We start from the raw sequence: 19,083 nt of genomic DNA, 5'->3' as shown, positions 1-19,083 counted from the left end.
TTCAAGTTAAATTTGATTAGTACAGATAAACCAGCATTGCCACGTAAGTTATTTCAAGCTTGTTAAGACATGTGTTGTTTGTTTTAAATCAATTCAAAGTGTATACAGGAACAGAGATTGCAATGGCACAGCACTGAACTACATGGTTTATACAGATATATATTTCTGCCAGTTGAAAGTCTTTATGCAATCATAATCTGACTATGGAAACACACTGCCTGCAGCTGGCCTGCTGCAACCTGCAGATACAACATCCAATCAATGTGCACATGTTAACCTATGTCTATCCCACTGGAGATTGGGTCTCACTCCCACATAAGCAAACACAGGACTGCAAGAAGAATACAGGAGTATTTCCCGGATTACTTTTAGCCAGAACTAAAAAGGTCAGGTGCAAAGAATGATGCCTGGGTAGAGGCAAGCATGCAAGGTGGGGGGGGGGGTTAAGTGCACAGCCCCATAGTTACTTGCCATCCCCTGAACCAGGGTGGCATTACCCCTGCATCAGGTCTATTCTGCATATATTTTAAAATTCAGTTATAAAAATTAGGAAATATGACATAAATCTAAAACAAGTATATATGGCAAACCAAAAACAAATAGGTAATTCATCATTATCTCACCAAATTTTACTTCAAATAGTTCCAATGTGGTGTCTGTCCATCAACTGGACTTCTGTTTCAGGACAGGACTTCCCCTTCTCCTCCCTCCTGCAGCCCCTTGCACACGTCCAAAATTTGCTCCAGATGTCTGGGGAACCTTTAGAACAGATGTAGGGGTGCATGGAGCTGCACAAGGGAGGATAGGAAGGAAAGTTTGCATGTGCAATACTGAATGGTGTCCACTATAGCCAACTGCCAAATTTCTTATTGTACACATCAAAGCTTCAAGTGCCCTACATGACTTTTAGCATCCAAACTATAATTTATGCAAGACCACATCAGTCATGCAGAAAATTAGTTGGTTAATTGCAAAAGTTTGCAGTCTTGTTCATTTTTTATTAATGAAATGCAAACAAAAGAACAGTTCACAACAGCAACACAATACTACAAACATTTGTATTTAAAATAACTGTTTCTCACTTGAGTGCCTGGCTCGAAATCAGGGTGTGTGAAAGGTCCAGATCGCTCGAGGAACTTCTTTACATGGTTCCAGCGACCTTCCCAGTCTCCATTGTCCCCACACCCACCATCAACAGCCATTCTGCACAGAACATAGAAATTCAGCTGCAAAAAACCAATGGATAAACACACACACGCACACAATCTCTACAAACTTAGACTTTCCTTTTGTATGGTTATACATATTACAAGGTGTTATCAATTTTATCTTGTTCAGAGCAAATAAATGAAATATTTTGGGACTCTGCTGGCTACTAGACAGTGGGTCTAGTGTCTAAGTCATGCATAGAGAGGACTCACTGAAAACAATGAGACTTAAATTGCTCATATTTTAAGCCCCATTATTTCCAGCGAGTCTACTCCAAGCATGCCTAGATTTTGATCCAACCCATTAATAATACATCTATTTACAATAAACAAACATATATGTACTCTTAAAATTAAATTGCTATATGTGATTAGTTATGAAGATATATTTATAAGCACAGACTGAATATTCAGATTTCTTTTACTTGGAAAAACAGTATGCCAAGCAGAGTTTTAAAAAATAAGGTGTTATTAGTATTCTTAAAGAACAAAAATTAACAACAGACAGCTATTTCTGCCTCAATCTACTGAATATGCAGTAGATGTAATGCAAGCGTGGCTAACCTATGGCCTTCCACAAGTTGCTGAACTATGGCTCCCATCATTCCTGACCAATAGCTATACTAGTCGTGGTTGAAGAGTGTTGGGAGTCCAGTATCATGTGGAGGGCCCCAGGATTCTCACCCCTGGATTAAGGGATAAGAACACAAAAAGCAAATCAAGCGTTTCACTAAATTGATGTTTTGATGGGATGTTTTTATGTGAAAGACTAGCGTAATTCTGACAATAAAAGAGGAAACAACATGAGTAACTGATACACATCCATTGGCAATTCATTTCTGGGAACCCTGTAGCTTGCTACAAGCAATTACCTACATTTTAAACACAAAACTCACTTTTTAACAAATTGAAAGGGAAAGTGACACTTACAGTACTACATGTTAACAGTGAATTGGCTAGCAAATGTTTGAATTTTGCCTGATACAACATAACATCCAGTTTCAATTTCTATCCTATGTACAATTTTACTTTCACATTATACAGATCCCTGAGTCCCTTTAAATACCAAAATTCAACCGTTTAAATGTTTAGATGCGCACTGCATGATATTAATTTTGTGTGTATACTGATCTTGGGATGTTTTAGTGTTTTCGCTATCCAAACTGTGGCTGTTACCCAGTAGGGCGTAACAGAGAGGTGGAGTTATTGTCACATCAGCAGGCCTGCCCATGCACACCATCATCCTGGAGTGGGTGCAGAGATGCCATTATGTGACAGCAGTGGGGTTGGCTCAGTATCAAACAGATGTCAGACCAGCTTGGTCCCTTCTCCTTGCTGTTTCAGGGCTTTCTACTTGCTACTACTGGCTGTCTGTAGAACTTCTACTCGCTTGCTGTTTCAGTGGACAGAAGCAGTAGGGCCAGGCAGAGGAAATCCAATCCTTCCTGTCTGTCGGGTGCAAAAGGGAGGCTGGATTGCACATTTAGCTTTACTGCAGTTTTAATTTCCTATAACCTGTTCTGAAAACCAGTTTAAGGGCAGAGTATAATAAAATAAATAAAACATGATAACTCTGAAGTCACATCTCAGCAAGATAACAAAACTGCCAATTGTGCAAAACTGCAGTTTACAATACTGTTTATAGTTTTATATAGCTAGTGTTTCTAAGTAGTGCAACCATAATTGCATCCCATTCCTACACCTTTCTTCTTGCAATTAAAGTCCACTGAGTTCAATGAGCCTTACCCTCAACTAAGCATGAATTAAATCAGGCTTCCTCAACCTCAGCCCTCCAGATGTTTTGAGACTACAATTCCCATCATCCCTGACCACTGGTGCTGCTAGCTAGGGATCATGGGAGTTGTAAGCCAAAAACATCTGGAGGGCCAAGGTTGAGGAAGCCTGAATTAAATTATATCCTACAGCAGCCAACCTGATGTCCTCCAGATACTGAAGAAGTCGTCCAAAAAATCCAGAGGACACCACATTGGTTATGAGTTACATCCAAAGTTGCCTTAAGAGAAGGCATTCTAGCACAACTAATCTTTCCCTTCTGTTCTCCCAGAAAGCTCACCAAAAGATCAGGGAGTACAAAATATTATGGGCTGTGTCATCTGGGGCTCTGTTGGGAACGGGGAAATTTCCCAAAACTGGGTAGAGTAATTCATTTATGCAACTCTGGTTACAAACTTACAAATTTTACATTTCAAACAACTATATGGAATTATTTCCTAGTCACGTTCCTTACTGTCATATTTTAGTTTTGCTTGCCTTTTTATATGCACAACTCTTGATTTTTTTCAAAGGATTTCCCATTAACATTTGCAATACATTATTACCCAAGCAGCTTGTGCACTTCCCATCAAAATGTGCATTACTCATGATCTCTTTGATCTTTGAAGAGACCCTAATCCCTGTTAAGACTTGCAGCGACCCTTTAAGGATCTGCCACACTGAAATGCATCTTAGTGCAAGTTCCAATTATGGACCAGTTGATCTTTGCAAGAGATATGATTCCACCACACCTGCTGAGTCTGCATAGCCCGCATTTCACTGCTCAGATGTGGGCTCGCTTGACTAAACACTTGCTCTGCACACACACACAAAAACCTGTCCCGCATGTGGAAAACTAGCAGGGAAAAGGCTAGGTTTCTGCAAGCAGAGACAGTCACAATGCTGCTATTCATGCAGAGCAACATGAAGCCACATGAGCAGCCTCAAGTGGGGTATGATGCTGATCAGCTCCCATCAGCCAACATGGCCAGTCATAATGAGAGCTGTAGCCCAGCAACACCTGGCCAGCCCCACACTGGCTTGAGGCAGAAGATTAGCACCTGAGGGAAGAACCTAGGCGCCTGGAGAGCCAGGCTGCAGGTGCTTTTGATAATTCACACATACTTGTTTTTCTCATATATGGGGGAGCCTGCCACACATTCCCAATTCAGCGGCCCCCCTCCATCCTCTGCCCCCTAAACCCAGCACTGACCCCATCTCTCTCTGCCTCTCTCCCGCTAGCCGCCGCTCCTCTAGCCTCCTTCTTTTCTTCTCCCTATAAAAGAGAGAGAGAATAAAAGAAGGGTCAGTCGCCGACCGGGTCAGGCTCGGGGCTCGCGCGCTCCCGCCACGACTTGGGCGCGGGGGGAGGGGGACAGGGCAGAGGCTGAGGGGGCGCAGCTCCCCGCCAGCCCCCTCCCTGGAAGAAGCGGCGGCGGCGAAGGCAGCCAAGCGCGTGGGGGTGGGGAGGAGGCAGGTACTTACGGCTCCTCAACATCCGCCATAGCTGAGCCTCTCTCCTCCTGTCCTCTCCCTCCAACGGCTCGCCCACAATGCACCGCGGCCGGAAGTCCCGAGCCGGGCTCCCACTCGTCCTCGCTGACGGAGACGATTCGAGCTTCTCCTGAGCGGAGGGGGGGAGGAGGCAGAGAGGTCTCGCTTCCGGTTTCCGTTAGGGCCCGTCGCTTTTAAAAACACGCGCACGCGCGAACACAGACGCCAAATTCACCGCCCAGCCTAGGCTCCTGTTCTCGCCGTGGGTTGAGCGAGTGCCGGGACTAGGCTGTGGGTTCGAATTCCCCTACTCGGCCATGCAGCCCACCGGGTGTGACCTTGGGCCTGTCGCCTGCCCTCGGCCTAAGCGGCCTCACAGGGTTGTTGTGAGGATGAAACGGGCAGGAGAACTATGTACGCCGCCTCCAGCTCCCTGTGGGGAGGAGAACAAATAAAAGTGATATAAATAAGTTGTCTGTGGAAGGGCAGCGTCCTTTGCTATCCCTCCACACAACCATGCAGTTTTCCAGCAACTGGTGCTTAGGAGTGCTGCTGCGTCCCTATAGTTATTTAATTCCTTACGTACACGCTCATTTTATACCGCCCTCCAGAAACAGGTCTCAGGGCGGTTCACAACATAAGACACCATAAATATCCTTTATGATGGTGGGTAAGGAGCTACGGATAGCCCCTTCCTCCACGACTTGGTCGTGGTCTCCGACAGCCCTCTCCATGAATCTCCCTAATCCTCTTTGAAAAGCCTTCTAGTTTGGTGGCCGCCTCTGCCTCCTGAGCCCTCCCTTTGCAACCAAAAGCTTTCTTAATTTGGTACCTTTTTCTGTCACACTGCGTGACATCTTAGTGCCCTCCCGATTATTCCTTTTTGCATTCTCTGCAGACGGCGATCCCTTCAACGAACTCGTCTTCACCTCTGGTGCAGGTAGTGGTGAGCTAGATGGACCAAGTTCCTAATTAAATTCATGGTTTAGTTGGAGGGCACCCGGTATTTGCATGAGCATGAGGAGCAAGACATGCTCAATACAATGATGCAACATGTGAAAATATTTAAATACTCCAGGATGTTGAATCGTCCGTCCCCCTAATTGTGCAATGGGCTTAGTTGTCATGTTGCAACAACTAGATCATTGATTTCCTAATAAGAGTTTCCTTAGTGTTTAGCATATTATGTGAGCGTGTTTTTGCTTTCTCTAGTTTAATTGTAGAGGTTGATTAAAATCAGAAAAAATATGTGCCTGCACCTCATTTCCAGAGAAAACATAGTTATTTTGTACATGACATTGAGGAAAATTTACTGGTGGCAGTGCAGTCCTATTCAGAAACACTGATCTAAATGGGGCATACTCTCAGGCAAGTGTGTATGTTACTGCAGCTAGAAAGTGCAACTCTAAATAAATTTATTTAGCACCTTTATACCCCATCCCTTAGCCAAAAATGCTCTCAGAGCAGCTTACCAAAGCCTATGAGTAAACTAGCCCTATTCTCAGGCTGCTTACACTCCAAAAAACAAAATGCGGGTGGAAATGTAAGGAAGGAGAGAAAAGCAAGTGAAGGCACAAATTCTTATTAAAATTGCAAGTAGACATGCATAGCACTGCGCTGTGTTGAGCAACCTTGCAATATATATATATAGATATCTGGCAGGATCTTACAACGGTGTTCAAGGAGACTGCTACTGACCTCAGCTTTTTAAAAGGAGCTATTGTGTGAACTATATACATTGCAAATGTTGCATCTTAATTTGCAAACAGTGGGATTTTTGTGAAAGATAAAATCCGCCCTCCCGCGGCTGCCTTTCCCCCCCCTTCCTGCTTTGCAGGCAACCAGAAATGCAACTCCAGTCAGCTGGTTGCTGCGTTGCCCTTCTTTAAGGCCGCCCTGCTGACGTCGCGCAGCTGCTGCAGGATTCCGAATGGGAGAGGCATTATGGACGTGCAAGTAGCTCCGCTGAGATCCTGGGACGACTTCGTTCCGGGCCACGACCGCTTCGCCGTGCCGGATTTCAAAGACATTTCCAAATGGAACAACAGGGTGGTCAGCAATTTGCTCTATTACCAGACCAACTACCTGGTGGTGGCGGCTACCGTGATCTCCATAGTGGGGTAAGCGCGGGCGCGTTCCGCAGCAAAGATGGAGCGGGGGCGCACACCTTTCCTTTCCTGACGCTGGCAACTCTAGCAGAGCAATGGAGCATTTTAGCTTCCGTTCTCCCTTTCTCTTCTGAGGGTAGCAAGCTGTGCTGGGCCTCCTTGTTCGCTTTCCATCGCATTCGTATTTGTGGAGAAGCTTCTAAATAACATACGTTACCGGATGCGCACTGCTACGCTCTCTGGTTTTAAGATGGAGGTAGCTTAGCTGTGAGCAAGACGATAGCAAATCCGCTGTATGTATCGCAAAGTGTCCTGCATAGAGCAATCCTGCCTGAAATTGCTGTTTTAGCCATACAGGGCAGGTGCTTTCTTCAGTGCCGTTGGCTAACTGTAACTTCCTGAGTTGATTTCCTTTCTCTCCTTCAAAATGTAGCTGTAGGCGTCTTCCTTGTTGAATGTACGTTTTCAAAAGTGAAACCTACGCTTCTATTAGATTTGGATCATGAAATCACCAGGGCTAATTCATTAAGACAGTGTTTATGCAGGAAGAAATCTAGGTGTTTCTGTGCCACCACCCCCTGCCGTGCCTTGAATACAATTGTAACATTGTTATATTCTGGAAGTCAGTGCTGTGTGTATATGACCCATTGTTTGTGGGAAATTGGTATTTTGCAACTATTCTTGTTAACCCTGTTGAGAAATGCACTTTTATTTTTATTTTATTCTTGCTTCTTTGGGGGTGAATTGGGTTAAATGTGAGGTACTTTTCAACCTTGTTCTGGTTCTTTCACTTTTTAAAGAAATAAATGGTCTTTTACATAGTTCCCACCTATCCCCATAGTATAATAAACTTACAGAATAAATCCTCAGATACTCTCCCAGTCCTCATATTCCCTGTGCCTATTATTCATTTTGGCCCAATAAAAAGCTTTCCTTCTTCGAGACAGTTTTTGGAAAACCTTGATAAACCTTGGTGCATGCTCTCTCTCCTATATATATATATAGAGAGAGAGATTGAATGTATTTCAGGCCTAAACTGATGGGCGTTGGTATTCAAAACTCTAACTGCAATTTCTTCACATGAGTCATGCTTGCTGGACTGTGCCACATGGCATTTCATCCTTAGAAACTAGTTTGTTCCTGGCTTCTTCAGAGGACTTGAATGGAAAGAGAAGACTTCCTATGCTTCCAAACCATTAATGTGGCCTTGCCATTTGGAACTAGTCATGAGTCAGCCCCTCACTCACGTGACAGGTTCTGAAATTGTTGGTTGAAAATTTGGCAGTCTGGTGACTCATCAGTTTGGCCTCTGCTGCACTCATGAGAGCTAGAATCTTCTGTTAAATGATTTGTGTCTTAGAAAGCAAAAGCATAGCTAAGAGCGGTTCTTGCTTCCCTTACTCATTGTCCTAAGAGTCTGATTAAGGGGACCAGATTTTCACTGACCAGGGTTTTTTATTCCTGTCATGGTAAAGGTAAAATAAATGAAATCTTCAATCTGCAGAAGCTGTAGAATGAGTAAACTGAGATTAAGCTCACTTGCTTTCTCTTAAGTCTATTATCATTAATAGAGCCTAATTTAAACATGTTTAACATTTCCCCTTGCTAGAAAAGCTCTCCTCAGAGTAGTGTTTCCCAACATGTTTTGGACTACAACTGTCATTCACCCCACCAGCAGGGCCCGTAGCTGGGGATGATGGGAGTTGTAGGCCAGGCTGCTTTAGAGCATCACCGAGATTTTACGGCTACAAGTGTGTGCGTTTAAAACAACCACAAAGGAATTATTTATATGATACTCAGAACACCTCTTTTTTGAAGTGAACCTGTGAATATATGAAAATTCTGAGCAAAACCACACAGGAAATCCTTCTTCAGTCTCCTTTGAATCCTAAAAGATGAAAGAACAAAAAAGCAAACTTTCTGCCATTTTGGCTTGGTGTTAGATTTAGGCTGCATTCATCAACTTTTGTTAGTTACACTTGCAAATCCTTTTACAGACTGGGTCTTTTACTTCATGCTGAAAGTGAGACAAGGCATATAATTGTTCCTTGTGCTTCCATCAGATAGTCAGAAACAAACAGGACTTTCCTTTATTCCCTAGAGGTGGACATTGTGTTTTTTTAGAGAAAGGCCCTATAACAGGCACCCCCAAACACAGCCCTCCAGATGTTTTGAGACTACAATTCCCATCATCCCTGACCACTGGTCCTGCTAGCTAGGGATGATGGGAGTTGTAGTCCCAAAACATCTGGAGGGCCGAGTTTGCCTATGCCTATCCTATAGAATGGAAGGAAGTAATTCTGCTTCGAAGCTAATTGGTGTGGCCAAATGTTTGGAACATGGCACTGAGTACTGGGCTTATTTAACTGATTCTGGCCTCTTGATGCAAGTTGAATGGCTCTCATCCATTCCATTTTGATGGCTTTCTGTACATAATGAAAAACATCTTTCCCTCCATGATGAAAATAATTTATATAAATATTTGTATTCTGCTATATATCTCAATATGTTTTACAACAATAAACACATAAAACCATGCAATAAAACTGTAAAAAAGTTAAACAGACATCAATTTAACACACACCATTGTGGAAAGATGTACTGTATTTTTCCATGTATAAGAGACTAGGTTTCCCCCCCCCCCTAAAAATAATGGCAAAAAATAGGGGGTGTCTTGTACTCTGGGCCATCTCCCCCATTTTCTTAAATCTGAGTCTCCCAAAATAGGGGACATCTTATACATGGGGATGTCTTATAGATGGAAAAATACGTTATTTTTAATTGCCTGAATAGGCCTGGCGGAATAGAAAAGTTTTCAGCAGGCATTTAAAAGTTGGCACAGAAGGCATCTGCTGACTCTCTGCTCACTGGGCATGGAAGGTGTTAGGCTGGTATCTGATTCCCCATTATTGGCAGGTGGAACTGCTACATTCATTCTTCTATATCACAATGGAATTGGCCAATCTAGGCAATCTCACACCTCGGCTAATTACCTGTGGTAATTGGGAATAGGTGGAGAGAGGCCAGGTCCAGTGTGTCTGCTAGTGGAGAACAAGAAAAGAAAAAAGATTTCCCCTTCAAAATATTTTTGATGTATGTAAGTCTTACCCAAAACATACTTGCTTGGAAGATTGTTCCATTCAGATTTACTTAAAAGCTTAAAAAAAACCTAGCTGCAAGCTGCGTTAAGTCACTTCTTAATAATCCGAACCTTAATAATAACTCCGTAATAATGAACCTTAATAATGCAAGGTTCATAGAGTAATACATAGCATTGTTTATTTTACAATGGCTGAGCTTGCATCTTGGTTTATATGGTTGCATGTTTTAAGGCTTTTCCATAGTTGAATTTTTCTGGCTCCTCCTTTTCCTGTTTGTTGCTAGCTGTATGCACTGCAAGTTCTTTCAGGGAGTGAGGAAGAGCCACCTGTGGTGTTGGCAACTAATTTTCTTTTTATATACCATAGAAAGTACTGTGCCTTAACTAACTCCATTAGCCTCCATTGTTTCTTCTTGAACATATGTCATCTCCAACTCAGTATTCTCTTCCAACTCTCCTTCCCATCAATACTCTTTTATCAGTTTACTGTGTTATCATCTGCCCTGTTGAACAGGCATGTAGCCTTGGCTGTGTTTTGTTCCCTTCTTTGTCCACTGTGTTCAGTCTGTTGCCAAGTTGTGTTCTTTTCTCAGCCTTCTGTAGCCAAAATAAATCTCCTCTTGTTCTGATCACATGATGTCTCTTCTTATCTGCACATTGATTTTATCTCTGCTCCTGGATCCGTTGCAGGCTTCTTCCCGCCTCTTCAAAACCCTTACCGTCTTTTCTCTCCTCTTACGTTCTTCCTTTGACCTTTGCACCACCACTTCCATCCAGCTGAGGGTCTCCTGCTCCCTCAAATTACTCTACTCTTGCTGCACCTTATGCTTGGAACTGCCTCCCCAAACACCTGTGTGATGCTACTTACATCTCTTCCTTCAGATCTCTCTTCAAAACTCACTTTTTCCATGAAGTCTTAAGCCTGGTGAACATTTAACTCTGGCCAGCCAATGAGGAACATTTACAGTTCAACTAATTAAGTTATGAGGTTTATCAGATATTTCTGTCCTCAACGTCACAATTTAGTAAGCCTGGAGTGTACTTAAAATTGGTACTTAAAGCTAAGCATTGTCTGTTATAGTATGCAGCTAAAAGAAGGGCAGTGAAGAATAAAACTCCAATTGGATGCTGTGGCAAGTCTTGTTTTTGCTTCTGGAGTTTTTTCTATAGCTTAAATAGCCATGTTTCAAGCACTGCCTCCCTTACAGATCCTGTCTTGCTTATATTACATTCATAGCTTTGCAGTGCCCTTTATTATCAGGTTTGTTTTAAATGATCACATTCAGTTGAGCCTCCACCAACAATGGCCATATGCAAAAAGCACATATTTAGCCTGACACAAGCAGGTGGCTGTATTAGATTTTGTATGCCATATCTTTAGTCTACTGTTCTTGGTTTCTCTTTCCCCCTTCTGTCCCCTACACCACCACCCCAGGTCACCAATGTCTGCTTCAATTTCATCACTGAACTTTTAAATGGCACTCTCTACAGCCAGCCATTGGTAATGCGCTATGTGTCTTTGTGTCCTTCCAACTGAGTAGGAGTATTTTTTTATCTCTCTGCAAAAAGGCAATTCTTTCCAAACTTAACATAGCCTTTCCTATGGTACTGCTGTAGAAACAAAACTTAAAAAACAACAACATAGTGATATGGAAGATCTGCTAATTTTATCTCTTTCAGTCAAGGTCTCTTCCTAATTCAGGAGGAACATGCCTTACTTTCTGGTCCCAGAACATGGAAGCCTGTGCTCCTATCACTTCCCTGAGTGAACCTTCCCAGCTTCTTAAAACCAAGTATTTCACGCATTGGTGCCAAGTTGTTGGAGAATACAAGCTTGCTACAGTGTGCTAACACACTGGAAGCAAGGATCTCATGATCAGGCATGCAGTATGCAGTGCTTACCTGGTGGTGGTACATAAGCTGAAACCTTATTACTAAATCTATTCCGTTACAGCTTTGCATTTATTTGGTGGCTTCTTTTATTGTTCTTATCGACATCTCCGACTGCATTGGAAGCTTCCAGCTTCTGGGATTGTCCTTAATCCCAGCACCTGCAGCATTGCTTAGTCTGCCCATTTGAGTTAATGCAATGACTTCCTGCTTGCAGTTCATCCAACCAAGACACACTTGAGTATGAAATGAGATTTCCACAGTCAGTCTGTTCCACTTTGCTGCAGATGGTTGGAAAGCAAATCTTCCAGTAGCAAATGGAAGCATGTTCTGTTGGCTTGGCTGTATAGAGGAGTACATTATTTGTTTGCCTGTAGATCACTTCTTTATTTTTCGCCCCACCTGCTTTCTTCTAGGTGCAACATCTTTCCAGCAGGCAAAAGTTGTTTCCTGTATCTCTCAATGAGACCTTAAGGCATCCATTTAGTGGTCTATTTATATAGAGTGCTTTACACTTCCTGGTTATTCCTGCCACCACTACAAAACCTATTCCTTGGCAATAAGAACTAATCACCTTCTCCCCAAGTTTGTTTTTGTACGTTGTCCGAGTAACACCAACCTCAAATAACCACCGCGCTACCATGCTACAAGATGTCTTGCACATATACTGGTGGTGTCTGATACGTTCAATAAATCTCTCTAACGAGGGCTATATTTAGAGTGTATCCTATAACTAACCTAGCTCCTGATACCACCTGTGGCATTTAATGACTCCCACTTGGAGGACTTCAGAGCACACTTCAGACATGATGGATTACTTGTCTTATCACCTTAGCTAAGATGGTATCAGCATTGACCGCCTGCTGTTAGAGAAGAGCTTTCTAGGGTGTTACCTTGTATTCAGAATTATTCCAAACATATTATATGTGCACTTCTCTTAGGCAGCGGCTGGCTGTTATTCTTGCCAAATGAAGACCACATAATTGTTGATTCAATAGAAATAAATTTGGAGGCAGCAGTTAGGACAGATTCTGAAGTAACATACAATGTTGGCAGGAGGAAGCTTTTGAAGGGACTCTACACTCATGCATGTTGTGTTTGAAATGCTTGGCCAGAGAATTTGCCTTGGGACAATTGCATAAGCAGGATGCAGCAGCAGCAGCTAAGGGAAAATGCACAAAGTTCTCAGTCTTTTTAATCTCAGACTATCCTCTGAAATGAGATTGCAGATGGTAACCTAGATACATCTCTGTTCAGCAGGCTCAACCATAGTGGAAGAGAGAAAGTGATAGTTCTTGCTTTCTGCTTTGGGTCTTGGGGGAGCAGTGTGTTGGAGGTCTTAGGGCTTAGCTTGTCTCTTTTAAAGCGTGTAAAGATGGGGAAATTAGCTGGACTATGCTTTGAGTCTGGGATGTAGGCAGGCATAAATGTTGTTGGGGCTCAACAGTTGATAAGGGCAGTATCTGTTTACAGCCTGTGTCTACAGGTGGCTTTCCTTGCTGCCTACTCATTGCAAATACGTAGGGCAGGAGTAGCCAATATGGTGCCATCAGCTGCTGCTGGTCTGCAACTTCCATGACCCCATCACTATCCTTGCTGGATGGGGCTGATGGGAGCTGTAGTTCAACACAATCTGGAGGGACTGCGTTGGTTACCCCTCATGTAGACAGTGAATGTTGGTTTTATGATTTAATGATTGATGTGCCATCTTGTTCTCATCACTATCGCAAACATCTTACCCCTATTAACTGTGTTCTACTGCCAGTTGCCCACTTGGTGCTTTGCAATTTGATGCAGATACAGAAGCAAAGAAGCTATTGCACTAGGCAACTTCTGAACCACTGCTTTTGACAGTTTTAAACAAGCTTCCTCACAGTTACAGATTAAAGGCCTAAAAATATGTCTTGATAAAGATTCTAGCAGGCACAGAGACTAACACTTCCAGTTATCAGTTGTTCTCGCCTTGTCTACTTTTTGACCTGTTAACCTCTCACTTCTAGGAGACAGTATTCATGGCCATTAACAACAAATTCTGTTGGCTTGAATCCAGACTCATTCATGCTTGAGTAAAACCCATGAAATCAACAAGACATAACTTAGGTCCCATTGATTTCCCTGGTTCTACCCTGTGCATGACTGAATCTGGATCTAACCTAAAGCCTGTAGCCAAAAAAAGTGAAGCTCAGTTAACGATGCTTTATTTTGATCCAAATGGCACATTGAGTTCTGCAGCAGACTCTAACATTTATAGTTACAGAACCAGCTAGGTAACAAAGATATAACAAATCCAGTGTATTATCTTGCACGCTTTCCTTTTTAGGAAATCCGCTTTAACTTTCCTTGTGTTTAATTTCACCTGTATTTGGGTTTTCAACAGCTTTCAGCCAATTCAATTTACTTTGAAAACTGGAACTTTTGAGTATTGGTTCATTGCAAAGAGATTTTTAGCTGCATAGAATAAAATTGCTTTGAGTGTTTTCTGCCACATATACTAGTAAGGGTGCCAGAGAAGGCAGCCAGTTGATTGATGTTAAACACTTCCCCCAAACGATTTTGAATTATTCTGAAAGATGATGGCTTGCCTGCCTGTGTAGTGCAGCAAGGACTTCAAATCACTTGCCTACGACTACAATAGCTCACGTTTTAAAGTGGGAACCTGGTCCACAATCAGTTAGACTGTACTACACATCTCTTGAGGCCTACTGGAAGCTTGACATGCACATGGGGAGCTGCCTTACACTGAGTCAAATCACTGATCAGCTCTCCAGAGTTTTAGACAGAAATATTTCCCAGTCTTACCTAGAGATTGAACCTGGAACCTCGTGCATGCATAATAGATGTTCTACCACTGAGCTAACTGCTGTAGGAATCAATTCTATTACCAAGTTCAATGTGTATAACTTTTATTTTTATTTCATACTTCTATAAAAATAGGCTACCTCTCAAAACTCTGGTACAAAACCCGATGGCAGTAAGACGCCCAATGTGATGATGTCTGCCTTGAGTTACTGTTCACTTTTTCCAGGCAGAACATTCAGAAAGTTTTGCTCTAAATATAGCTTGTGGCTGACCAGAAGTGACTCAGACGCTGCAAACAGCAAGCAGACCCGGCCTGTTTTTAGTATGCCATGCGTGAGTTCCTGTGAGCAGCAGGAGCAGGTGGGCAACCCAACCTGAAGCTGTGATGAAAGGAAGATGGGTCTCCTGCTCTTTCACAGCAGTTGTATCATCTCCATTTTATTAAACTGGCAAAGATGGTAAAACTAGCGCACGTTAATTGTGTGCTGATAGACATGAATTAAGCCCTAGATGTACTTCCCAAGGCAGTGCTATGCAACGTATTGAGGAGGTCAGCAAGGACCCATTCACAAATCAGGGGCTTGGGCCAGGACTGGGTTCTTCACCCATTTGAGTTTATCCATGGCAGTGCAATGTACAGATGACTGACAGTGAGCCCACAGCTCTGTGTGCCTTAGTTTTGCCTTTGTGATGGGTGTTGTGCTTGTGACAAGCATGTGAGTGAGGAGGGTGGCCCATCCTCTGGTTTTTACCTATACAGTACTAAACGCAGTGGGCTAAAATCTAGCATGTGTAAAAGTTCTGGGTTATATGTAAAGCAGCGTCTTCTGTGGGTTGTAGGCAAATGTGTTCTGCTCACACAGCAGAACTGCCTTCCCCATGCCCCTACCCACCCACATCTGTTCTAGAAAGGGTTGGGGGAAATTCCTTGGATCCAGCCCCGGGTCACAGTTCTGCAGGGTGGTTGTTTGTCCAGTTCAGCTTTTTCAACTGCGATAACTTTGGGTGTCCTCTTCCCCACCCCCACTTTCTTTGCATCCCGCTTGATTTTATTTTGTTGGCATCTGCCGAGCTGTTAGTTTGAAATTATTTGAATTGTACCGTTCAGGTCTGTGGGTTCTCTGCACTTTGTCTTGACCCTTGGTGGTTTGTCTGTCTTCTTGTGATGGGGTGAGCCAAGGAGGGATGCGTGTCATTGAGACCACCCCAACAGACAACTGCACCACCACCCACCTATCTGGGGTTCATGTCTTGTAAGAGAATAAAGCCAGGTTGGGGCTGGCACTGTTGCCATAGAATAATAATAATAATAATAATAATTTATTTATACCCCGCCCATCTGGCTGGGCTTCCCCAGCCACTGGGCGGCTTCCAAAAAAAAGTTAGAATACTGTAAAACATCAAACAATGTTGTATGCTGCAATGGGTGGAAAGGTAAAGGTGATGTTGGTTTGTTTTTAAGCTATGTCCTCTGTTACAGAGGACATATCTGAGGGGTGGGTGGGGAATCTGGGATTGGACTTATTTATTTTTACTAGCAAGTCTGTCATGGTGGGGTAGATGAGTGTGGATTCTTGTCTCTTGCAAGAATCTTTTGATGCTGAGCTACATCTTTCTGCCTTGCATGCAGTATTTAGGCCCTGGGTTCTCTTCCCAGATTTCTGCCATTTAAGGAGGGTTTGTGTCAGAGGCACAGCTTCCTATCGCTCCAGCAGTTTCCCCAAATGCAGCGCTCCCTCCCCCTGCATAGAAGTGAATGGAAACTCCTTATTGGGATGCCATTAAGATGGAGACTATTTCTGCTTCCACCCCTGTTAAGCGCAGTCTTTGAGAAGTCTCTTGAGATGAGCATCCAGCCATAACTGCTTGGTGTGGTCTTGAAAGCGTGTGATGCAACAACTTCCCTGAAGCTAAGCAGGCAGCCCCAAATCCTCTGTATATCCTCTGGAGTTCCCTGGAGGAAAGGATCAATAAAATGCATACTTTTTTTTTTTTAAAGATAGTTCAATCGCTTTCCCTCGTCTGATCCTTTCACAGGTATATTGGTGTTGCAATTCTACTGCAGTACTTTACAAATGAATAATTTAGCCACTGTTAATGGGCCAAACTCCCCCCCCCCCAATTCCTTTTAGACTTGACTCCAGAAACATAGGGTGGTTTGTAGATACAGGAAGATGCATGCAAAATGTCTTTATGTTGATATAAAATGCTTGAGTAACATTTGGAAGACTTTGAGGGCGTTTGTACCTTTTTGTCTCTGCAGATTTCTGAATCCACTGAGCATGATCCTCGGTGCTGCTGTGGTGGTCCTGGTGTTCACAGCATTTGTGTGGGCATCGCACAACAAAGACTTCATTCGCAGGTTTAAGAGGCACTATCCAGCTGCCTTTGTGGTCGCTATCATCTTGTTGAGCTACTTCCTGATCTCCTTTTTCGGGGGCGTCATGGTGTTCATGTTCGGAATTACGTTTCCTCTGTTCTGTGAGTGCAAGTCCTCTTATTTTTGAAGCAGCATTTCCTTTTGCTGTTTTGTTTTGTTTTGTTTTGTTTTGTTTTGTTTTGTTCTGGACATTAAATGCCAACCTTGGTAGGATTTTTTTTTTTCCATTAACAATCATGATCAGAAGCCAATACATATGTTTTATTTGTAGAAATATTTCTGTATAGCTTACTGCCTCAGTTTCAAAGCAACATACAGCTGTTTAAGCAACTTCAATATTAAAATTGCCATACAGCATAAAAATACAGCTGGTAGCCCCAGGCAGTATTATCATTAGTAGTAGTAGTAGTAGTAGTAGTAGATGAAGAAGATGGTGATGATAATAATAATGATGATGGTGCTGATGATAAAACCTGCTGGAATGAAGCACCAGCCCAAAAATACATTAAATGTATTTTTAATGAGCACTGGAACATCATTAATATCAGTGTTTTCCTAAGCTCAGAGGGGAGGTGGTTCCATAATGAAGGTGCCACCACCAAGAAGACCCTCCCTCTGGTTGCTGCCAACCAAGGCAGCCTTTCTCAGCTGATCATAAAGATTACACAGGGCAGTAATATAATAAGTGACATTGGTTTTTATTTGCCATTGTACTATGATCAGAAGCCTTCCAAAGAGTCATTATAGCTGGGCACTATCGGCAGTCAGAATGCTCTCTTGGAGCTGATGGTGAGAGAACATGCATCTAATGTAGGTATGAAGTAGACAATATCTGTTGGGTATTAATGTGCTTTTTTGCTCCCCGCCCCTCCAGTGATGTTTGTCCATGCTTCCTTGAGGCTTCGGAACATCAAGAACAAAATGGAGAACAAGATGGAAAGCATAGGCTTGAAGAAGACTCCCATGGGCATTGTGCTAGACCTTCTTGAACAGCAAGAAGAAGGCATCACCAAACTGGCTGACTACCTGGCTAAAGCGAAGGAGTAAAAGAAAACACGCATACGGTTTATGGCTCTTTGGGCACTTGGTTGGGTTTGACCAGCATCGCTTTTCAGTCTGGGTGTGTGACAATACGCAGACTGCGAAGATGAAGTGTGGCAAAATAAACAACCCCAAGTTATTCAAGGACGCCCTGACCAGGATGGGGAGGTGATAGTATCACCTCTGTGACATGCTAAGAAATCTGACACACAAATCCAATTGGTGGGTCATAGCACTATTTTGTGGGGGGAGGGGGAGCGTGGGAATTGAAAGAATGCCTCCTCTAAAACTATTTATGTTAGTGTTTTTCAAAGTATTCAAAGTGCACTGAATGCAAGCAGCCCCTTTCACTCGCCTGTCTGTCCAAGAAGATAAATCCAAAGTTAGTATGAATGAGGTCTTAAAAGTCCATTTTACAGTGTTTTGCAGTGCATCTTAATGTGCCTCTTGAGTGGTCTCTGTTTCCAAATGGAGAAGTGGAGAACTCAAATGTAGTCACATAACATGCACAGCTTGTTAGGACAAATCCTTATCTTTCTCCATTTACAAATGGAGACCTTCGTTCTGCATGAGAATTGCAAGTCTGCATAGATAACATCTAGCAAACAAACATTCCTTCAGTGAACCTATGCAGAATTAAAATATTTGGGGGGCAGGGAGTTGCATAAGAATACAAACATGATTTTCTGTGCATGCCACATCCAACATGCTTTTATATAATAGAATTATGTAGTTATTTAACTCTGCCAGGCTTGATCTGCTATTAAATAGAAGTATGAGTCCTTTAAGAGTCTTTAGTCAACACTTATAGATATATTTTATAGAACAGATGAACTGGAAAATGGACTCTAAATTTTTGCTGATAATGTATTGTACTGGAACGAAGGGTGGGACTGTCCTGGTTTTATTTCCTATAAGGGGAAAAAACCAGTTCATGCAACCTTTTACAACATATTTAAAGCACCTTGAATTTTTGCTTGAAAGATGGTTGAAAACTATTCTAGTCCAACATTGCATATCACACACCTGCATTTTCTTTCTCCTGTGTATTTATGTGCTGTGATCAGACTTGTTTATTTATGCAACAGATGTCCACAGAATAATATCTCTCATGTGATTCTTAGGATTGGTGTTAGCATTGTAGTCCTCTGCCCACTCTTCCTTTTTAAAATTGAGAGATGTAATGCCTCATTCCATACCTTAATTGTAAAATGATTAGTATTTTGTTGGAAATATGGCTCTATCTATGTATTCTAGGATTTAAGAGAAGTAAACTGGTTTTGATCTGTA

General features: G+C 42.6%; 2 protein-coding genes across 8 annotated transcripts in view; one reads left to right on the top strand and one right to left on the bottom strand.

Moving 5' to 3' along the window:
* UBA3 (ubiquitin like modifier activating enzyme 3) overlaps positions 1 to 11,610 on the bottom strand; it is a 22,996-nt gene extending 11,386 nt beyond the window's left edge. The window contains exons 1-3 of one of the 7 annotated variants that reach the window (XM_082210168.1): positions 4,467 to 4,619; positions 4,195 to 4,257; positions 1,083 to 1,203 (exon numbers count right to left, since the gene is read on the bottom strand). In XM_082210168.1, coding sequence (XP_082066294.1) covers positions 1,083 to 1,203; positions 4,195 to 4,257; positions 4,467 to 4,486 — 204 coding nt within the window. In that variant the 5' untranslated portion in view covers positions 4,487 to 4,619. Of the gene's footprint in view, positions 1 to 1,082; positions 1,227 to 3,547; positions 3,700 to 4,194; positions 4,258 to 4,466; positions 4,620 to 5,307; positions 5,406 to 11,585 lie in introns of those variants that run through there. The other 6 variants (XM_082210173.1, XM_082210172.1, XM_082210167.1 and 3 more) reach the window with 6 other exon arrangements.
* Positions 6,325 to 19,083, top strand: ARL6IP5 (ARF like GTPase 6 interacting protein 5). The gene is made up of 3 exons (XM_082210797.1): positions 6,325 to 6,595; positions 16,636 to 16,853; positions 17,627 to 19,083. The coding sequence occupies exons 1-3, from the start codon at positions 6,420 to 6,422 to the stop codon at positions 17,797 to 17,799; spliced, it is 567 nt and encodes a 188-aa protein (XP_082066923.1). The 5' UTR covers positions 6,325 to 6,419; the 3' UTR covers positions 17,800 to 19,083.

The sequence above is a fragment of the Podarcis vaucheri genome (genome assembly GCF_965113315.1).
Source record: "Podarcis vaucheri genome assembly, chromosome: 2".
Lineage (NCBI taxonomy): Eukaryota > Metazoa > Chordata > Lepidosauria > Squamata > Lacertidae > Podarcis > Podarcis vaucheri.
Note: the sequence above shows the minus strand (reverse complement) of the source record. Positions and strands in the feature narration are given on the sequence as shown.